Source organism: Kryptolebias marmoratus, linkage group LG9 (genome assembly GCF_001649575.2).
Source record: "Kryptolebias marmoratus isolate JLee-2015 linkage group LG9, ASM164957v2, whole genome shotgun sequence".
In the NCBI taxonomy this organism is placed as follows: Eukaryota; Metazoa; Chordata; class Actinopteri; order Cyprinodontiformes; family Rivulidae; genus Kryptolebias; species Kryptolebias marmoratus.
The window spans coordinates 15,774,562-15,794,678 of NC_051438.1; the positions used below are offsets into that span (position 1 = coordinate 15,774,562).

Consider the following 20,117-nt stretch of genomic DNA (forward strand, 5'->3'; position numbering starts at 1 on the left):
TCTCACATGCTGTTGTGGCAGTCGGTCCGACCACTCCTGCCTGTTAATACGTGACTTTCTGTTGTGCACGTGACCTTCGAACCCTTCGCCCACCGAAGAGCTTTTTTAGTTAGAAAGATTCAGAGAGGAATAAAACTGGCGTCCAAATTGGTTTGTTTGTTACCAAAAACAGGAAGATCCATGAATATGTGAATCCCAAGTTAGATTTTTTTAGTTTTGGCTGATTTGTTTTGACTGAGATTTTGCTGCTTTACAGCAATACCCTGGTTTACAGTTTGCTTCTTGATGTCCTCGTAAAATGGCTTGAAGAGTACCGGTAGCCTCAACGGATTTACAGATTTCTGGTAAAAACTGAAGCTAGGATTGCTGTCATTTTCCCCCCAAACCCCAGATGCCACTGACTGAAAACCTTCCCATTCTAAACCGTCATCATCAGCATCACATTCTGATGGATCTGATGTGGCATCGGACTTAGAGTCTTTATCTGAGCGGTTAAAGTGTCTGTTGGAAAAAGGACATTATGGCTGCATTAGAAAGTGGAAACTGCAAAGAAAGTGTATAATTTAGCTGAATAGATCTGTGCATACAGAGAGGGTGGGAAAAGAAACAGGCAGTGGTGTTCATCTCGCTGAAACACACCTGCGAGCTGGAAAACACCCCCTCTTCCACGCAGACAAAGCTGCCTCCTTCTTCTTCCTCTTATCTGTCTTCTGTCCCTGACAGTCCAAATTGCTTTCTGTGCGCTTGACTCCAGTCGCTGCTGCTCACAACATCCATCACCGCACTTTCCGTGGTCTTTCTTTTTCTTTTCTTTCCTTTCCTTTACAGCCACTCGTGAATGTGTGGCACCGTCTGCATGCGTGACTTTCTACAGCCAGGCTTTTCAGCTATTCAGCGATTCAAGGAAAGGAAGGCTGTTGCCCGGAGAGACTTCCCCCCCAGCTGCACAGACTCTGGCTCCTGTTAACAAAAGGCCCGGCTCGATTGCTCTCCATCGAGACACTTGCTTAAACAGTGATCCCTCCCTACCTCCAGTACATCCACCTTTTATTATTTAGCACCTTGGGGATCTCTGTTGCCATGGAGCTTGTTGTCATGGCTACAAACAACTACGCAGATGCACAGGAAGTGGAGAAGGACAGAGGAAAGGCTTGATAAGGGATGTTTTTGGAGGAGGTTTACATGGTCGTAGATCAGGTTGGGATCTGTAACAGGTTTTATGGTGATGGGGAGACGAAAGGGACATCGTTTGTTCATTAAAGGGTCCGGGTAAAACTCTGAGGGAAATCAGAGGTCGTTTGAAGGCGTCACTTTTCCTTCCAAACGCACGTAAAGCTTCAGGAAACTGCCAACATTTTTAAAATCCTGCAACGCAGATAAAACATCTCGTCTGCCGCAGCCCTAAAGGACACTGGGTGATTTGCATAGGGCAGATAAAAGAGCAGTTTTATCAGCGTTGACAGACAACTTTAGCGTTTGGTGTGCGGGTGCAGATATGAAGTTTGCACAGCAGCCTTTGATTTGGAAGACACCGCGGCGGCAAGTCGCATGCTGTCGACGCAACACCGTCTACGGAAAGCATGAACCACTAATGTAAACAGAGCTGACAAATTTAAGTCATTTAAAGACAAAGAAAGAAATGCCCACACCGCTTTTGTTTAACTGTTAGGTGCATGAGTGACCCCCTTTCAAGCAGACCCCCAAAAATGAGCCTTTAAGTCAAATATGTCAAAAACAATAAAGGGAAGTAAAACAGGTAAATAAGTCTTGTTTTTGAAAAGTCACGTCTGTGTTAAAAGATGAAGTCCAATTCCACCATCCCATGTAAATAAAACCAAACCTGCTCATAATGTTGTCTGAAGCGCCACCTTGTGGTTTTTACTAACATCTGCGTTGGGAAGCGTCCACTCAAACTGGGAAAGCCTTCTCCATTGATTTGATTTATTTTATCTGAAAGCCTTTTTTTTAAATCCCCCCTCCTCATGCAGCGTGAGATCCAGTGTATTGATGAAAAGATAATACATCCGGTGTTATTTTATTCTTTTTTTGGCATCACTGTCATTGTTTTACACGTCTATAACAGCAAGTCTCTCATTGAGCGATTAAATTTTAAGACTTTTAAGTGACTTATGTGTTGAGTGACTATATATGCAGCACTTAAAGAATTTTGGGGTCGTGTCTGTCATACTTTTTAGTAAAACAAACGGTGCGACAGAAAAGCTAAATGGAGAGCGATATGTGCTACTGAGAAATAAAAACGTTAAAGTGTATGCTGTCCTTCTTGTTTGGAAATGTAAATTAAGAATCTACATCTGTAGCCCAGGAAAACTGGAAAACAAACCCTGAAAAATTTAATGTTTCCATTTGCAAAATTAAAATTAAAAAGATTTGCAAAAAATAAAAATTTCAATAGGGTTTATTTTGAAATTATTAGTGTCAAACTTGCCCACTTAGTTAACATAGTAGTTTTAGAAAGTAAACCTTAAGAAACAGAGTTTACAGCCCATCTGTTTTGTGTCTGTGATCATTCGTTCACTTCCTTAAGTGTTAGACATGTAATAAGTTTCAAAATTCAACCATTTTAGGTGTATGACCGTAGGTGTTTTTGTCCTTTCTGCACCAATTTTGTGTGCAGATTCATTACAAAATGTTTCACAATTTGTGCTCATGACCACCATCTATTTCTGTGGTCCCAGTTATGTGTGACTGTCTTTAGGAATGAACCCCGACTATATTACACCCTGGTCCCTCCCCCAGAAGCTGTGCTAAAGTAACAGCTGATGTCAGTCCTGCTTAAAGACATACACACATCTACACACACACACACACACACTCCAACCTGTCCAACAGTGGAGGCACGGCAGAGCACCAGTCAAAGAGGAGGAGGGCTCATACACCTTCTTCTCCCCCCCGCCCCTGACACACCAGCTCTTGGCACGTGGGAAGCTCTCCATGCCACGCTCACAAATCCACACTCCAAACCCTGAAACCCAAGTTACTACAGACAAGAAAAGGGGAGGGTTATCTGCTGCTCTCTGGACCCCCATGTGCAAGCTTGGATCATGGAGCTGCACTGTCTTCCTATTGAAACCCCCAACACAGGCAGCTCCTGCTCCACGGATCCCCCGTACGACAACTGTCCACCTTTCGGCCAGCGAGAGAAGGCCAGGGAGAAGGAAATGGAGAGCAGGGCTGTGTGTCCTTCTGTAAGCAGACCCCTGGGACCCAGCAGCCCTCGGCCCGGTTTGGTCCCGGCGCTGGCTGAGGTTCAGACAGTGCTCGTTGGAGGAAGAGAACCTGGACCGTGGCCAGATCGCAGCTACTGCAGCTGCAGAAGTGGCCTGGGAGGACGGGCCTGGGAATCAGAGCTGAGGCCAGGCTTGAACAAAGCAAGAGGACAACAGGGAGTTAACCGGAGAGCAGAGGATGGAGTTTATCTGAGCCAAAGCCCCAGCCCATCACAGAGTGAGGAGCACCAGAGTGCTTTGTCTCTGTACGATAACCTCACTGACACTGGAATAACGGGCAGCCTTCAGGAGGTCTTCGACATGGAAACAAGCCTCCAGGAGCGCGCCTACAAAGCAGCGGTCCCTGAAGAGCTGTTGCCGGATGACGCTGTGAGCGAAGATAAGAGCCCTTGGTCTTCTTGTGAAATCCTCCTTGGTAGGCCGGACCAGGACAAGGAGCCAGAGCTGGACTCGGGATCCTGTCAATTTGTGCAGATGGACCATCTTAGTGCCACACATCCATACCACACTGAATCCCAGGTCCTTTGGCCTCCCGTTGAAGCTCAGCAATCGCTGTCTCCACGGGTGCCCCCTCCGGTTCCCCTCGCCGATCCCTCCGCCAGTGCTCTTCGAAGCATCCTCACCAACCTCCAGCAGCAGATAATCAGACAGAAGGAGGTCTACGAGGAACAGATAATCAGGTGATTTTCAATTTGTCTTGACATTTAAACTGTCATTTTGCGACAACTCGTAAAAACAAATAAATCTTTTTTTTAGAATAATGTGCTCATGATCTCAAAATAAAACAAAAAATGAACATTTTCAGTCCTCACACCTAAGAGCTTCCAGTATATTTTCAGTGAAGGGTAACACAACTTTCCCACATCTGTAAAAAGTGTGCGTGTCCAGTAAAATGTGCTGCTTTGATTCCTCAGCTGACTCAGAACTTCACCCTATATCCTGTTTAGATCACAGAGCTGAAGTTTCCCACAGTTCTTCTGTGACACGCGCTGATCCAAGCGTGAAATAAAACAGCACGTTTCGTCCTTCCCTCTGATTTGCACGAGTTAACGGCTGGCTGACATAAAGTGGAAAATAAAAAAGCACAGCCTGCGTGGCTGACCTATGGAACACGATTCATGACACTGGAAAGAGAGCTAATTTAGGGGTCCATGCTGCTGACCTAGACACAACACATGCCCCATTTATTACTGATATAGATAGAGCACGACTCGGGTCGGGGAATCGGTTCAAGTCGGTGAGGACAAGGGAGGGCCTCACAAGTCTTTCAGTTTGTCAAGAACCGTAGTGATAAATTGCTCAAAAGATTCGGAACCCCTGAAATCAACGTTTTGGCATTTCAGGAGAAGTGATCTCGAAGGAAATGGCGTGAAAAGTAAACTTTCTCCTGTAGAAGATTTGCTTTCAGGCAAATGGATTGAAAAGGTGACTGTGGCTACAGGTGGAGATTTGTGGAAAACTGCGTGACCCTCAGGTGCAACGTTAGAAGGAAATGAAGAACAAATCAGCTAAAAAGAACAGATTATAAAGGATGGCAGACACACTGATCCGAGTGTTTGTTCTACAACAGACTGCACACAGCATTAGAAGAACAAGAACTAGACATTACGCTAAAGCAGAACATTTCAGATGAAACTTCGTGGCAGAGCAGCGACCGCTCAAAACTTCAACATCAGCTTCGTAATAATCTAAGATGACAGAAGGCCGACATTTTGATGTGTAAACTGTAAAAGAGGTGTAAAGAAAACCAAAATTAGAAATGTTAAAACTAGACCCTTTTTTTATATAGTGTTGTATTTATTACATTTTCTTTTCATTTGTAATTTTACTTTTTTTTTTTTACATGATTTTTTGTTCACAGATTAAAGAATTTTGGTAAATGATTTTTATCACTTGCCCTCAGGAACAATCAGCAGTCACAAAAATGTCTGTCTATGTATGATAATTTGTCTGTTAGCAAAATATCTCATGAATATTTTCCTAACATGAGCAGTTTCATGGGCTTTATGAGACTCTTAAAAGTAAATATTAGATCTCAATTTATTAACGTTTGGAGTTGACCCAATTCAAAATGGCCGTCACAGCTAATAACATTAGCAAGCACAAAAATTGCTAAAACTCAATATCAGTTTCACAGATATTGTTCTAAAATTTGGTGTGGTAGTAGCCGAAGGTCATCCCCAACTTGCACTCTGTCTGATAAATTATACAAAATCTGTTTAAAATGTTGGCATACAGGCTAGAAATTCAAAAAACTTCAACTTTCTTCTTTCAAATGTGGTTATATATAATATTGATTTGATTTTAATGGATATAACTGTTAAAGTAAGGGTGTTCAAAGTGCTTTGTTGTGCAGAATAAATGTATTTTCTTTAATCTCAGAGGTAAATCTTCTGACACCTTTCAGGCAGCAACCAAACGGAAAATAATTCAGTTTAACTAATAAACCCGTAAATAATTCCTTTGCCCTCTGTTCATTAGTAGGAAAATCGAACACACAGGTAAAGTCTTCTCCCTTCTCCTCTGTGTCCCCAGCCTGGAGCAGAGGAACGAGGAGCTGCAGGTGGAGGTCGTCCGACTAAAGACGAACCTCTCCCAGCAGCGGCACTGGTACCAGGTGGTCCAGGCGAAGATCATGGAGTCCGAGAGGGCCCGGGCTGCCGCGGAGCTGCGCAACGCAACGCTGCAGAGAGACATGGAGCAGTTCTTCGACACCTTCGGCGAACTCAACAATGAGGCCAAGAAGACGGAATACATCGTCAAGAGCTTCTGAGAAACCTCACCTGTACTGTATCTGATGACACAACGAGTGTGTGCAAAGGTGTCTTAAAAATCTAACTAAAGTCTTTTATGGCAGCATGTCACAGAGTTAAACATATTCTTTCTTAATTGTAAAAAAAAACACTATGATATAAACTGTACTTGTCTTATAAAGAACACGGCAACCACCAAAGAATCACTGATGTCCACTTTATTAGTCTGAGCATGGGGAAAAGATGTTGGCCAAGTGATAATATTGTGGTCATGACAATCACACGGGACATCTCCGAGCTCTAAGAAGAGCTGAGGGTTTAGAGAACAACTTGGCCACTCGTCAGGAATTTTTTTTTTTTTTAAGGCATGACAGAAAGAATAAAGTCATGGTTGTGTACAACATGGTGCGTAAGTCCTCAGTGACTCCGTAGTGTCATATTTCTGCTTGTCCAACACACTGTGCAATCTGTTAGGCAAAACGTAGCTCCGCAGTCCATTTGAGAGGTTCCTCTTTAGGTCGCAGGGTCCGGATTCTGGTTGGCGACTCCACCGTCTCGCGCACTATTTTAGAACGGGCGTGCGCTTTGTTACCGGGGCACACTTCATCCGCGGGCTCTTTGCTTCCAGACGGGGCTGTCTTAAAGATGACTCGAGATAACGATAAGAGTGCTGCACAGTACAAATTGATATCACAAACACACATATAGGCTTACAAGGCAAAAAAGAAAAATAGAAAAAAAAAAAAATTGCAGTCAGGCTCCCGGAACCAAAAAAGCATCATGATACCGAAAATGAAAAAAAAAAACAAAAAAACAGACCTGAATGGACTTATTTTACGCCAAGACCTACAGTGTCTTCCAGGTGTGACGCTTTCATGCAAGCTCGACATGATTCTGTGTTTACACGTCCTCTAACACGTCAGATTTCATGATTTGTTTTTGGAACTCTTTCAGCGCTACAGGAATGGTTGAGAAAAGAGCGACTCGTGCTTTTCTAGTAAATGCTTTAACAGGAGGCTTAAATGTTTCAGTGTGGTGTGTGTGTGTGTGTGTGCAAAATTTTGCAAGAACAAAAAGAAAATAAATACATGTGTCATCATGTTATGCCTCTTTTGGACTTCCAGGTTTGTGATCTGCCTTTGATATTACGCACTGATAGTCGGTACCGTAAGTCAAATAGGGTTTGTATATCTACAGATGTGTTGACTGTCTGAATGGACCTTATCTATCTGCACTGAAAGGGTCTATAACCACTGAGGGTGTCTGAACTTGACATGTTTACATACAGTACATCCTATCAGGAAATAAAACTTGTAACACAGAAACCCCTGCACCTCCCAGCTGTTAGAAGGAAAAGCTTGTAATCCACATCACACATGCCGATTAAAAACAAAACAAAAACAAAAAACAGTGCAAAAAGCACCACTGTGGAAATCTGCAATACTTTCAGCGTGCTGGAGAAATAACCAAATTTCAGATCACGGTTTGAACGTCAGTCGAATGGAAATTGATTGCCAAGTTTTTGTTCCTTTTGGCGTAACATGCACGGCAGCGGCTGATGGCTAGAGTCTAGGATACGTTCGCTCTAATTGGATGACAAGAACCCTCTGGTCTCAATGTATCTAAAAAAATAAAACTATTAAAATACAGGCATACAGATCAAACGTCGACCCCTCCCTCCCTCCCTCTGATTCGCCACACCTACTCCGATTAACCTGAAATCAATATGGAAGCATACACCAAAAACAGTGTACATGATCAAGTTTAACATTCACTGAGAAAACTAAAGAGAGAAAACTGAGACGACAGGGAGCGTAGACAGGTTTGACCTCCAGGTGGCCACGAGCCACCAGATCACACAGGAAATAAAGATTTGTTTTCTTTCGTTGAGGTTTAAAAGGATAAAGAGAGAGACCAGATTTGAGGGAGGAGGGGAGGGGAGGAAGAAAACAGGAGGGGATAGTTGACATATTTTGTAAACGGGTCAGAGGACTGCAGGAAGCGAACAGACCCCCTCGTGTGGCTAACGGCGGCGCTCACTGGCTCTCGTCCAGCGGCCCTGTCAGTGTGTCGATGCTGCTGCTGTCCGTGTCCGACGCCAAGGTGTGCTCTGTGGACATGGACGAGATGTCGTTGGCGGAGGAGGACTGCGAAGCGGAGCCTGACACCACGTCTGAAACGTGACGAACACGACAAGCAGATCCAAAACACGGTGACAAAGAGCAATGCTTGGAGCGGGTGTGCAAACATTTACGGCAAGTTTTAGTGAAGCTGCGCCATGTTTTCGCCTCCTGCTCTGCTCAGAAACTACCACCTGATGATCTGACAGATGATGTGTGAACTAACCTGAGCTGTCTTCTTTCATCAGACCATTCTTGTTCCTCTCCTCCCAGTCGATCACCTCTTCATAAATAAGTTCTGCGTGGAGACAGGAGACGTTAGGAGCTGTCACTGTGATCTATAAATGTAGCTTCAGGGATTTCAGTGCAGACCTGTGGTTATGCCATCCCACATTACCAATTACAAAGACATTTAGCTTATTTTGAGCCTCGTTGGCACTGTGAAACTCTGCCTGTCACTGGCGTCAGAGACAATAACACACGCTCCTGCCTGCTATTTTTCAGATAAGCAATTATCCAGAAAGAGCGAACGGCAGCTGCAGTTTCTTTGATTTTCTACACACATTAAATACATGAAACTAAATAAGCTTTCTGGTTTTATGACTCCATGGTAGAATAAAAAATGAACAAATGTGAATGTTTTCCTCTCCCTGTAACTTGTTTACACAAAGAATTATTCAGCTATTATACCTCTGATGAGCCAATGCAACTCTGCTCCACGCAAATAATCAAAAAGATCAATTTAACTTTGGCTTTTTTAGCTGTACTCCATCAGAATAAATAAACATCCTACAAATACAGAGCTCTGCTGTATTATTACTGAATATATTACTTATTATGTTAAGTATGGAAGTTTTAGATACACAACAAAGAAAATCATGCTTTTAAAGTAAGATTCCTGTAACATCAATTAATAAACACCAGGATGCTGAGGTGTAGTGCTGATCTGTGTCCCTAGGGGGCGGAATATCCCACCTTTCCATTGCTCAATGGTGTGCTCTCTCTCTTCCAGCTGCTTATCTGAAATCTGGGGAGGAGGCTGAAAAACAAAAGGACACGTATAAATCAGGTCATTTGTAGCTGCTGCACAGCTAAAGTGCGTCGCCGACTGCAAGGAGCTGTCTTCTCACCGCGTCTGCCTCCGCAGGGTCGTACCACACGTGAATGTAGGGGTGATGAAGGGCTTCTTCTACAGAGATACGGCATTCGGGATCAATGACCAGCATTTTGGAGAGCAAGTCCCGGGCTTGACACGCTGTTTGGGCAACACAGGAAAGGGCTGAGTTAATATGGAAACAAGTGGCTGACATCATTATAAAAAGGCGATCCTGGGGAAAACTGATTAACTTCCTGTTCGGTGCAGGGCAGCGCTGTGAATGTGAAGTATGAGTTTCAAACCTATTTGTTCCTGCGGTTTCTTTAGGAAACGTTTCATAATAAAAACACAAACTAATACTGACAAAATTAACCACCTGCTATTGGTAAAACAAAGTAAACTAAAGTGCATTTAGGTGCCCAAAGTTCTTACTCTTCAGTTTGTCATGTTCGGACTCGGAGGGAAATGCCCAGTCCGGGAAAAGCTCTGCGAAGCTGACGCCTGGATACTGAGGCTTGTTCATCACGTAGTTCCTGACGGTCTCCATCAGCCGGTTCATGAACTCGAGGCTGGGCGTTCCCAGAACCTCAATCACCTTATTCCACTGGTCGATGTCTGAACAGCATATTTGTTACGGGAAAGTGCCGGCACATACGGCGCACAGTGAAAGCCAATAGTTAGAACATAACTAATCACCTAAAAACAGACAAAAAAGTTCCTTTTTATGTTAGCGTCTCAGTGGGACGAACATAAAAGTGCTTAAATATGATTATAAAGTCATACTGATGTGTTAGGGAGGTAGAATAAAATTATTATAGTTTAATATATAAGCATTACAAAGTCACAAAACAAAAAGGAAGACTACGTTTGATAAAAATGTCCAGTTTTAAAGGTATTTTGTCTTAACTCAAAGTGGAGGACAAATTTAAATAATGATCTGATAATGTCAATAGATGCTTGTACTCATATTCGGGACAACTTTTAAAATAGTTGCAAAAACAACTAAAATATACTGTATTTTTGCCTACCAGTAGATTAAAATGTGAGAAAGAAAAGTACTGTAGCATATGTATTTGTTCCAAATTTTGTGTTGACTCCTCAAGCAGATGTTGCGATTCTTCAAACTGAACAGGGCGACGTTACAATCCACACAACCATTTTAGAACGGCTAAAAATACAGATATGCTTCATGGGCTGCTGGCTCACAACTGGAGAAGGTCATTACTTCCCAGGATGAAAAGCAATCTAACCCCGACTCACATTTCTGCCCCGCATCCATTCTAAGCCACTTGGCTCCGAACGAGTTCGCTGGAGAACGAGAGGTGACCAAACGGATTCGAAACGGAGACACAAACACTATAAATGCAAATGAAAAGCTCCAATCTGATTCCCTCTAACAATTAGGAGGATAACAGACGCCTGAGCCGCGAGCTGGCAGATTAATAATCACCGAAGGGAACAGAGAGCTTTGTTTAAAACGAGGGCCGCTGTAAATCTGCGACGCAGTTAATGTAAATGGCGGGTTTGGAGAACAGTAACACAGGATAAAAAAAACAACTTTGATGGAGGTTTGACGCAGGTGAGGGATGCAAGAAGAGGAGACAACAACGAGACGATGAGCGAAGTGAAGGATACGATCAGTGCCCTGGAAGATGACGCTGCCCTTTACCATCTCTCCCATGATGCACCCCACTGACCAGATGTCCACTGGAAACAGAGAACACACACACACACAGACATGACACACACAATCACACAAAAGATATTAAACTGAAGTGACGTCATGAAACCAAAAAATGCACAAATCACATTAACTTTACAGTAAAACGACACACGAAAGCTGCACAGACGAACAGTGATGCGTGGTTTCGGCGTGAATGACGAACACTGAAGTGCAGAACACAAGCCCTCGTTGTTTAGCTCCGCCCTCTCGCGGCGCAGTGGCCTGCTGCTTTCATCACGCAGCGCACATCTTCACTCGGGCTTTCTTTGCTCTGGATTAAATCCGGCTGCAGCCTTCCAGGCCTTTCTCCTCGCCTCTGCTTATCAGTTTACACAGCTGTTGCTCTATCCCTCGCCATCCCCTCAGTGTGCGCGCGTGTGTACGCGTGAGCGTGTGCTCAACACGGTAGGATGTAGTTTGCCTTTCCCCCTAGCTCTGAGTTGGCGGTCTGCTTGCGAGCGTTTATAAGTGATAACGGGGCCGTTTACTCATTTCTCCGTTGGAGTTTCACAGAGCCTGAAAGCTCTGCCTCGCTGATAATGTCTCCACAGATAAGTCTGCGCCGTGTCTGCAGCGATATGACGTGAACCATAAATGGGAAATTTGCACGACAGGGATTTTCAAAGTGCGACACAAAACGCACTTCTAGTTTACTTGATTTATTTTGCCTGAAAGCCTTTGAGAGCATGATTACGTTACGAAGGAACGGTAAACCGACTTATCAGTCAGCTGATAAATTGGGTTGATTATTGACTTTTTTTTCTAAATTATCTTCATCCACCAATTCTCAGCATACTTAGCCCATTAAAAGGCAGGCACATCCATAGGCAGTACAGCGTTACTCCATGTGACACGCTACAACCTTGCGCCAATTAAACAGTGCTTCCTGCAACTAGGGAGTCTTTTTTTCCTACACTGGCAGAACAAAAACAAAGCTGAATGGATTAATGTGGTAACTTTTGAGGGAACAATGTCATATCTAACAAGGATGTTGGAAAGCCTTTGATTTCGCAAAATGTGGAAGTAATAGCAGAGGTGTTGAGCCCTGAGCCATGTCTTCTTTTGACTTTCCCAGCCTACTTTAAACAGCCTACTTTGAGTCACTCTCATTTGTATGAACAATGAACTGTCATAGGTCTGAGCCAAGAACAAAACAAAACAATCACTTTTATATATCAACCATTGGCTGTTCTGATTTCTAACAACGAGGCTCAGTCATCGGAAAATCCAGATGAATCCACCTCTAGTTGTGAATGTTCATTAAACTGAATTTAAAGCCAGAAAAACTGTGCTCTTTTAGCTTTTTCCTTCTTCTGTGCCTTAAAAACCAACAACTATTAGGTTCCCAAAGACAAACAATGAAGGATACAGTCCTTTCCGGGAAAGAGGACTTTGTGAGAGATCATTTCAGCCATTATGCAGCCAACTGACCACAGGTCCACTGAAGCAGAGTGTTACAGGAGTGAAAGCATTTATTAGCAATGACCCAAGACAGCCAACAGTGAAAACCAGCAGAAGCAAACAGGATTAAACACTTGATACTGGAAGGAAAAAAAAAGATGAAGATTATAGTTTTGTCTCTTTTGTTTTACTGGATTTCTCTTCATCTTCATCTTCTGGAGCTTGTGTTAAAATGATGAAATGTTTTTTTTCTTTGCAGATAAAAAATTCTTACGATTTCCGTTCACTCACGTCAATGCCTGAAAGATATAACTTCTCTTCCACAGCTGCACTTACCATTCTCCTTATACTTCATGCCCAGGATGACCTCCGGAGCTCGGTAGTATCTGGTGACCACGTAGGGGGTCATCATGAAGTTGGTGCAGGCTGTCCTCGCCAGGCCAAAGTCCAAGATCTTCAGAGTACAATCAGACTTCACTACTATGTTACTAGGCTTCAGATCCTGAGGGGACAGAAAATCTATAAATCTACAGGAAAACGTGCAAATGAGAAAGTGACACCAGCTAACAGTTCACAGAGAAATGTTGGGTGGTTGAAACTTAAACCACAAATCTATTTTAACAATCTGTTACAACCTTTCTTTGAATATAAAAATGTTAATTGACTCCTATAAGTACTGCTGTAGTCTGTAAAGTGCCATTTTCTGCTGCCTTGAGGCCCTCAACACAATCATCCCCCCTGTACATACTCTGTGGATGATGCCGGCCGAGTGTAGGTGCCTGATGCCACAGAGGATCTGGTACAGCAGGTAGGACATCCTCTCGTGGTCCAGGTCCATGTGGATCACCTGACACAGGCTGGCGTCCATCAGCTCCATCACCAGATAGCTAAGGAGGAGGAAAATGAAACTAAACGACTGCGTCGAAGTGTACAGAGAAAGTACAGAAGCACACGGACAGAAAACCAAAAAGAGAGCGTTGAACAGTGACTCAGAACAGTGCAGAAGGCTGGCAAGAAAAACAAGATTTTACTTAAGTTTAAAAGAAAATGCTTTAAAAATTTCAGCTAAAATATTAGGAAACTTCAGCAGCCTCAAAAAAAAAAAACACTCCACAGCCACTCACAGATCCTGGAATTCCTCCAAAGACTTCTGAGGCGTGAAAACATTGATCAGACGGATGATCTGCGAGCAGAGAGACAGGCCATTAGTTCACTTTGTTCTGCTCACATTCACTTCACTCCGAGGGAGAAACTGTATCAGCAGTGCGGAGAGTCGACTCTTTTCTCCTCTCAGCCAGAGCACTTTTAACACTTCAGCTTCCAGTGAGCTTCTGACAAACGGATTGAATTTTTAACATTTTAGAACTGACTCTAATGTGCTTTTTCTTAATCTTGCAGAATCAATTTAATGACCGCCTTCGTTAATTTACTGACACTCTTTTGCATTTCTGCGTCAAAAATCCGACACGTCTTACAGAAAAATGAATTCTTGTTTTATAGCCGAGTCTTACATTTTTGTGGTTCACACATTTGAGGAGCACCAGCTCCCTGTAGGCCCGCTTTGCATGGGTCTGGTTCTGAAAGGGCCGACAGAGCTTTTTCACTGCCACTGGTATACCGAGGACTGTATCTAGGGCAGAGCTGGACACAGAAAAAGAGGAACCAGAGACAAATATTAGCAAATAAACACATTGGTTTAAAAAAAAAAAAAAGCTTTTGTCTGCCCTGACGTAAAAATAAAATGGCTTTCTATCAGCCTGCATTTATCTAAAAAAAAAATAATGGTTATGGATTTCATTTTTCTCAGGCACAAAAGGAAAAAAGTGAACATAATCAATGAAACAAACAAACAAAAAAGGGTCTAAAGATCAATTTATTCTGTAGCTTTCCTATCAGTGACAACAAGTCAAATCTGTTTCCTTCAACCAGAAATATAAAAACACATTTGATGTTGGACTAATAAATGAATATTACAACAATCTGAGGCCATCAAGCTGCCAACAAGAAGCATTTTTATTACCACACGAGCTAAACACAACACCGACTGACTCGATTCATAATGTAAACCCTAAAAGATGAGTAATTTGGCTCAAATTAAAAACGACAGCAATCTCATTTCCGTAGGCTTTTTACAACTATAAATAGGGTGATTTTATTCACACCACTTTTTGAAGAAGATTGAAAAGGATCAGGACCATGGTGGAAGAACAACAACAACAAATTCCCCAGAATTCTGAGAAAACCGTCAGGAATCTGTGATTTTTACTTTATTTTCCCCACCGTGGCCCTAATCCTATTCCATAAAAAGGTTATTACAACCCGAATGAGGCAGTTTAATCTCTGATTCTATGGTTGATAAAAAAATAGCTTGAAATCTGACATTTTAATGAACTTTTTTGAGATGTCAAACCTACAAATCTAAATAGAAATAAAGTGCAGAAAGTTCCTTTTTTACTCTAAACTGGACAACTTTCAGCTTGACTGGTGGTTGGTCAATCTACAGTACATTAGAGAGGAGCTGATTGTTTTTATTGTATTTAATCATTTAGTTTTTTACAAATTTATGTTGAACACTGTCGCAATTTATTTTAAATCGAGATCTTTGGGAAACTCATTTACTTGTGATATGATGAAGTTATATGTTTTGAGGTATATTTGATGAATCAATATAACAATAGACGCATAAAGTCAGAGATGTTATTGTTTTTGGTTATCATGAACATGTATCTTACACAGTTCCTTCATATATTTGATTCTGAAATCCCATATTTTTGCAGCAGATTCATTTTTTCTCAAGTCTGAGCTGATTTTAAAGCTACTTTTTTGAAAAACAAGAAGTCTGTAAACTTATTATAAATATTATCACAGTTGTGGAGTTTTATTATCTGTATGTAACAGGTTATTAATCTGCAGTCATATAACCATACACCAGAAAACGTGCTACCTGTCTCGTCCAAATACATCTACATGTTGAGGGCCTGTGGACTGAACTGGAAAACGTTGTCATTAGACCTGGAAAGTGCTAAAACCAAGTTTCACACTGTGCCTTTAGGACTCTGTAGGAACCCTGAGCTTAACCGTGACAGACCTGTTACCGCATCCGTGACATTTCCATTACGGCACAAAAATGTTGCTATAATAACACAGCGAGACATCACAAGTGCAGGGAGAGGTTCCTGCTCGAAACCACCGCGACAACAAACAAGCCGAGGCCTCTCACCAGACGATGCCTTGGGCCCCGGAGCCGATGGCACGAAGCTGTTGGTAGCGCTTGAGGACAGTGAAGGTGGAGTCCCCCACCTGGACACTGTAGAACTGTCCGTCCGCCTCACTCATCCTGCTGAACAGTCAGGGCCACCAGGACTGTCTGCAGAGGGTCAAACGCACACCAGATTAACACCAAAACCCAATACATCCGTGAGATCAGGTTGTTCCACTCTTAGAGGATTACTCATTTGGTTTTCAGATGGGCCTGAAGCCAGACAATCTATCAGGGCTCTCTGCCCAGCTTGGACATCAGACAACAGTAGGAGTGGGTTGGCGCTGACGTCAAAGCCGTTAGTGTTTTGGTGTGTGACTGTGTGCGAGCATCATGGAGAACAGAGGAGGCTGACGGCCCTGGTGTTCCCGAGGCTCCTCACTGCCATCTCCATACTCGGGGTGACACACTCAGTAAACACACATACTAAACACACACTGCAACTAAAAAGTATTTGGTGTGAGAATGTTACAGCAGAACTGCGTGCATGTTGAAGGAACACACAATGTGTTTGAGGGTTTGTAGCAAACACGGGCAGCATTTGCACTGATTCACAAGGCAGGAAGTGGAGGGGAATTATTCCTGGGACCTGTGTGTGTGTGTGCTTGTATGTGGGCGAAAACACACAACTGTGTAGCTATGCAACAGTGAGCAGTCATAGGCGTTTGTCATTCCCTCAGAAAAACAGCCACGAGTTAAATTGAGGGGGATTTTTTTTTTTTTTTCGTTTTTCTTTTTGTGCATGACAAGATAAAAACAACACAAAGATTGGCTGGTTTGGACGCTCAGAAACAAAATGCTAAACACAAAGCAGCGGCGGAGGAGATTTTATGACCGAACGGTGCCTGAAAACATTAAACGTCGCCTCATCAGTAAAACTGTTTAGCATTTTACACACAGACACACGCAAAGCAAAAGTAAAATTCAATTAAAAATTGCAAATCTAGAAACAGACAGTTTCGGGATTAAATGTGTTAATAGTTACTGGATAAAAAAAACTGTTTTCAACTGAACAAATATGTAAAACTCCTTATTTAATACATTTTCTTTTCAGATGAGAGTAAATTACAGAAGACCAATGGCTGTGGTTTTTACAGAATTCATACTTGACAAACCTCCATTTCCTAGCAAGCAGTTAAAAGGAGATCTTTTTTATTCTTACTGTGAACAGGTCTGAAATGCAGTCCAGTTTATTATGAGCTGTTCTGTTCTGATCGGTGGAGACTGGATCTTGCTGAAGGCATTAGCTGAAAAAGAGAAGTTGCTCCAAACCTGTATATATAATTCAGCATTCTGTAAATCTTCACTGGAGGTATATACTGTATCACCCAACCCACGGGCGCTGAAGCTCCCCGGCTCCATCGCAGGAAGACGACGGGCTTTTTACCGTAGAAGCAGACTGTTCCTCGCATCTTTAGCCTGGAGGACGCTGCATCCATAATCTCCAAAAAGAGTTTTAAAGTGAGATTTAGCAAAACAAACGAGAGGCCATCTTAAATGAATTGAGGCTCAGAAAAATGAGCGGCATTTCTGGATTAGGATAAGTCAGCTCCTTTACGTAGTGGACTTTACCTTGTATTTAGATTCCTTGTGTTCCCTGACGACCCATATGAGATTTTGTTGAAGAAAACTACCTTTTTGTGGTAATAATACCTTTACTGCAGGTAGTATCTCACTGGACTGGGACTGCTAGAGACTAGGAGATAGGTTTCTGATTCTGAGTGTTTGTGACCAGCAAGAAGTGCGGCAGCCAGTTTTTGAATATTGCAGCCTGGTTTTGCGTGCGTGGCTTGCAGAAAAAGTAATAATCAGACCTGCGTTCAGGTCTGTAGCCTCGGATGTTTTCTGTCATGAGGAGAGCTCCCGTGTCACGCTCAAAATTCAAGTGACAGGACTGCGAGCATCTGCGACTCACCCGATTAACTCGACGCACATCTTGAGACAATCTGGAGAAACTCACTCGCAAATGCCGCTCGCCAACTAGTCGCCGGCAGTCCTCTTTTACACGCACAAACTGCGGGCCTGCAACCGCAGCATGAATTGTCAAGATATAGTCTTGTGTTTATCTACATTCTTCTTCTTCTTTCTCCTCCTTTTCGCATCCATCTGGCTCTGTCACCACACCTAAAAGGCAGAGCTGCAAAAACCTTAACTTCCTTTTTTCCTCTCTCTCTCTCTCTCTCTCTATCTGGTCTTTTGTTATTTTTATGCCACTGGCATCTCCTCGCTTGTCTGGTCTTTTCTGGACTCCACCCAATCCCCCCACCCCCCCACGAACAGCCTGGCAGATACACTTCTTAAAATAAAAAACTGTGATTAAAACACGCAGGGAGCCGTGCTTGATCCAAATAAAAAAAGGAAATAAATTAATCCTAGTGTTGTGACTGTACAGAATTAAAAAATAAAATAAAAGATGTGAAGGTTTTGTTTTCCCCTGCCATATAAATGAGATGCTCTGCTATTAAAGCTTGGAAGCTGCAACATTGCTATTTTGATTTTTAATGGCTGATGTGTTGATTTTCACACACACACACACACACACACACACACACATACTCGCGGGGGACCATTAATCACAAGCGAGACTCGTCTCGTCTGAAACAAGAGCAGCAGATGTACAATCTTTTACTTGCTAACAAGGAGGCCAAGCATCTAAAAGGGGAAATTCGTAATATTCAAAGAAGAATTGATTAGTATACATGGAAAAGCTGGACCACCGAGGTTTCACTGCAAGGCGGATGAGTCACAGCGTTGGCCACTATCACATTTCTAACCCTCAGTGATGACAACATCGTCGTGACACAGCTGCTCTAAGAAACGTGGACAAAAAGAAAAAAAAAAGTGCTACAATGGGAGTTCAAATTTTGGATTAAAAGTGCTTAGAAAGGAGGCAGCAACTGAGCAGCGTCTCCTTCACAGACATCAACGCCGTGTTAAACAGCAAGCACTGAGCTGCGTTTTCAAGGAGAACTACTTCAGCTAATTGCTTTCTTATTGCAAACTGCACTACACTTTTGTTACTCCAACACAAGGAACGACGGGAGGGGGCTTAGGATCAGTTTGGAGTCGAACGCGTTTACATAACGCACACATGCGTGTTCATTTACAACGAAGGCGTTTAGGAGAATCAGCTTCTGACTTCTCGATTCAGTTCTAGTTTCAGACACCTGTAAACAGCTGGGCAGGTGTTCTTGAGGATTTTCATTGTTCATCGTTTCATTGTTCAAAATTTCTAACAAATGCTGTCTGAGTGAAGCTTAAATAGAGAATCATTTGCACTGCGGTGCATCAGTATGATGGACTAATATCACTGCTTAGTTCACTGTATTTGTGATCGTTTGATTTGTGAATGAAAAGATGAAGGGCAGATTGTTTTCTGATTTTGATGCTCTGCGCTTCATGCTTTTGTAAGTGTCACTGCAGGGAGAAGCTGTGACCTTCACAAAACCCATCACCCCTCATCCCAGCTGCAGCCCGGTCCAGTCCAAAGCAGCTCTGGGTTCTGATGTGGCTCTCAGCAGGGACCTGGATGGTAGTCACTGAGCTGGGGATGACATCACAATAAAATGGCCTGCAGGACCTAAAAGTCTCATTGTCTTGCAGCAGGGTTACAAAACACATCTCCAGCCAGCTTCACGCGTCAGCTCAGGCTTTGGGGACCATCTTTTGCGACGGATAAAGGATGCCGAGGCGTGTTAATAAAATGTGTCTTAAGATGTGCGTTTCTTAAACAGCAGCCATTCGCATGCACGTGCTTTCACCACACCTGGAGCACGTTCATAAAACCTGAGAGTAGGCCCATTAAAGTGTGGTGAGCTACGTGCACGGATGAGGGAAAGTTTTAAGGCAAATAGTAAAGAACCGAGATCTAATTTAAATTTCCACACGACGCATGCGCACTGTAAAACACACGCAATCCCAGTATGACACATCGAGTCCGCAGCACTGCTGGCATTCGGTGCTTTTTTAACAATCAGAAGCCATCGGCTCACACTGTTAAAGTTACACCCAAGCGAACGATGTCGCCGTAAGCGCTTCTCGTTGAGCAGGGCTCGAAGTTAGCCGGGCCTACGCGACCAGTGTTTCCCAGCTCTGTCGGCAGCAATGCGGTAGTCGGGCCGCCGGGGCTGAACTGAAAGCCCTGGCGGTCCAAGAGACGACAGGAGGCGGCGGCGGCTGCAGCGGCGGAGCCTACCTTCTCCGTTCGCGGCTCCCAGGGAACTCCCATGCATCCAAGGCGCGGCCGAAACTCTCCCCCGGTCTTTCAGGAACCACTGTGACTCGGAAAAGTTTCGGAAAACCACCGTTCCGACTGTCACGACTGACAGACCTTCCTCCGATTCTTAGCTAACTCCAGCGGCAGCTCGGAGGGACGGAGGAGCCACAACAAGCTGAGACCGAGCGCTGGGTGACGTCATCACGCAAGGCTTACGTCAACTCGCAGTTTTTTTTTTTTCTTCCATGAAAACTGGAGAAACGTCACTTTATGTAACATAACTGAGCTTATCAGTCCTTTT

The 20,117-nt window shown here is 43.3% G+C and overlaps 2 protein-coding genes across 4 annotated transcripts; one reads left to right on the forward strand and one right to left on the reverse strand.

Moving 5' to 3' along the window:
* The first annotated feature begins 2,851 nt into the window (after positions 1-2,851).
* Positions 2,852-6,748, forward strand: si:ch211-247j9.1 (rho GTPase-activating protein 22). Its single transcript, XM_017424174.3, has 2 exons — positions 2,852-3,928; positions 5,784-6,748. Exons 1-2 carry the CDS (start codon positions 3,063-3,065, stop codon positions 6,019-6,021), a joined length of 1,104 nt encoding a protein of 367 aa, XP_017279663.1. The 5' UTR covers positions 2,852-3,062; the 3' UTR covers positions 6,022-6,748.
* On the reverse strand, positions 6,303-20,011 carry mapk9 (mitogen-activated protein kinase 9). 3 transcript variants are annotated; one of them, XM_017424172.3, is made up of 12 exons: positions 19,796-20,011; positions 15,562-15,708; positions 13,853-13,982; positions 13,466-13,524; positions 13,090-13,228; positions 12,678-12,843; positions 12,310-12,381; positions 9,650-9,832; positions 9,252-9,376; positions 9,097-9,160; positions 8,348-8,419; positions 6,303-8,174 (listed from the first exon to the last, which is right to left on the reverse strand). In XM_017424172.3, exons 2-12 carry the CDS (start codon positions 15,675-15,677, stop codon positions 8,038-8,040), a joined length of 1,263 nt encoding a protein of 420 aa, XP_017279661.1. In that variant the 5' UTR covers positions 15,678-15,708; positions 19,796-20,011; the 3' UTR covers positions 6,303-8,037. The 3 variants fall into 3 exon arrangements, with proteins under 3 accessions (XP_017279661.1, XP_017279662.1, XP_017279659.1); XM_017424173.3 differs by lacking the exon at positions 12,310-12,381 and adding an exon at positions 10,853-10,924 and having other exon boundaries at positions 6,303-8,111; positions 19,796-20,010; XM_017424170.3 differs by lacking the exon at positions 12,310-12,381 and adding an exon at positions 10,853-10,924 and having other exon boundaries at positions 19,796-20,009.
* Positions 20,012-20,117: the final 106 nt, after the last annotated feature.

Excerpts from the sequence above, each read along its gene's own strand:
- si:ch211-247j9.1 (XM_017424174.3), top strand. The coding sequence starts at position 3,063 with ATGGAGCTGCACTGTCTTCCTATTGAAACCCCCAACACAGGCAGCTCC. Across the intron at positions 3,929-5,783 it reads TACGAGGAACAGATAATCAG|CCTGGAGCAGAGGAACGAGG; the intron begins GTGATTTTCAAT and ends CTGTGTCCCCAG.
- mapk9 (XM_017424172.3), bottom strand. The coding sequence starts at position 15,677 with ATGAGTGAGGCGGACGGACAGTTCTACAGTGTCCAGGTGGGGGACTCC. Across the intron at positions 12,844-13,089 it reads CGGCCGGCATCATCCACAGA|GATCTGAAGCCTAGTAACAT; the intron begins GTATGTACAGGG and ends CTGTCCCCTCAG. Across the intron at positions 8,175-8,347 it reads GATGAAAGAAGACAGCTCAG|ACGTGGTGTCAGGCTCCGCT; the intron begins GTTAGTTCACAC and ends GTCACGTTTCAG.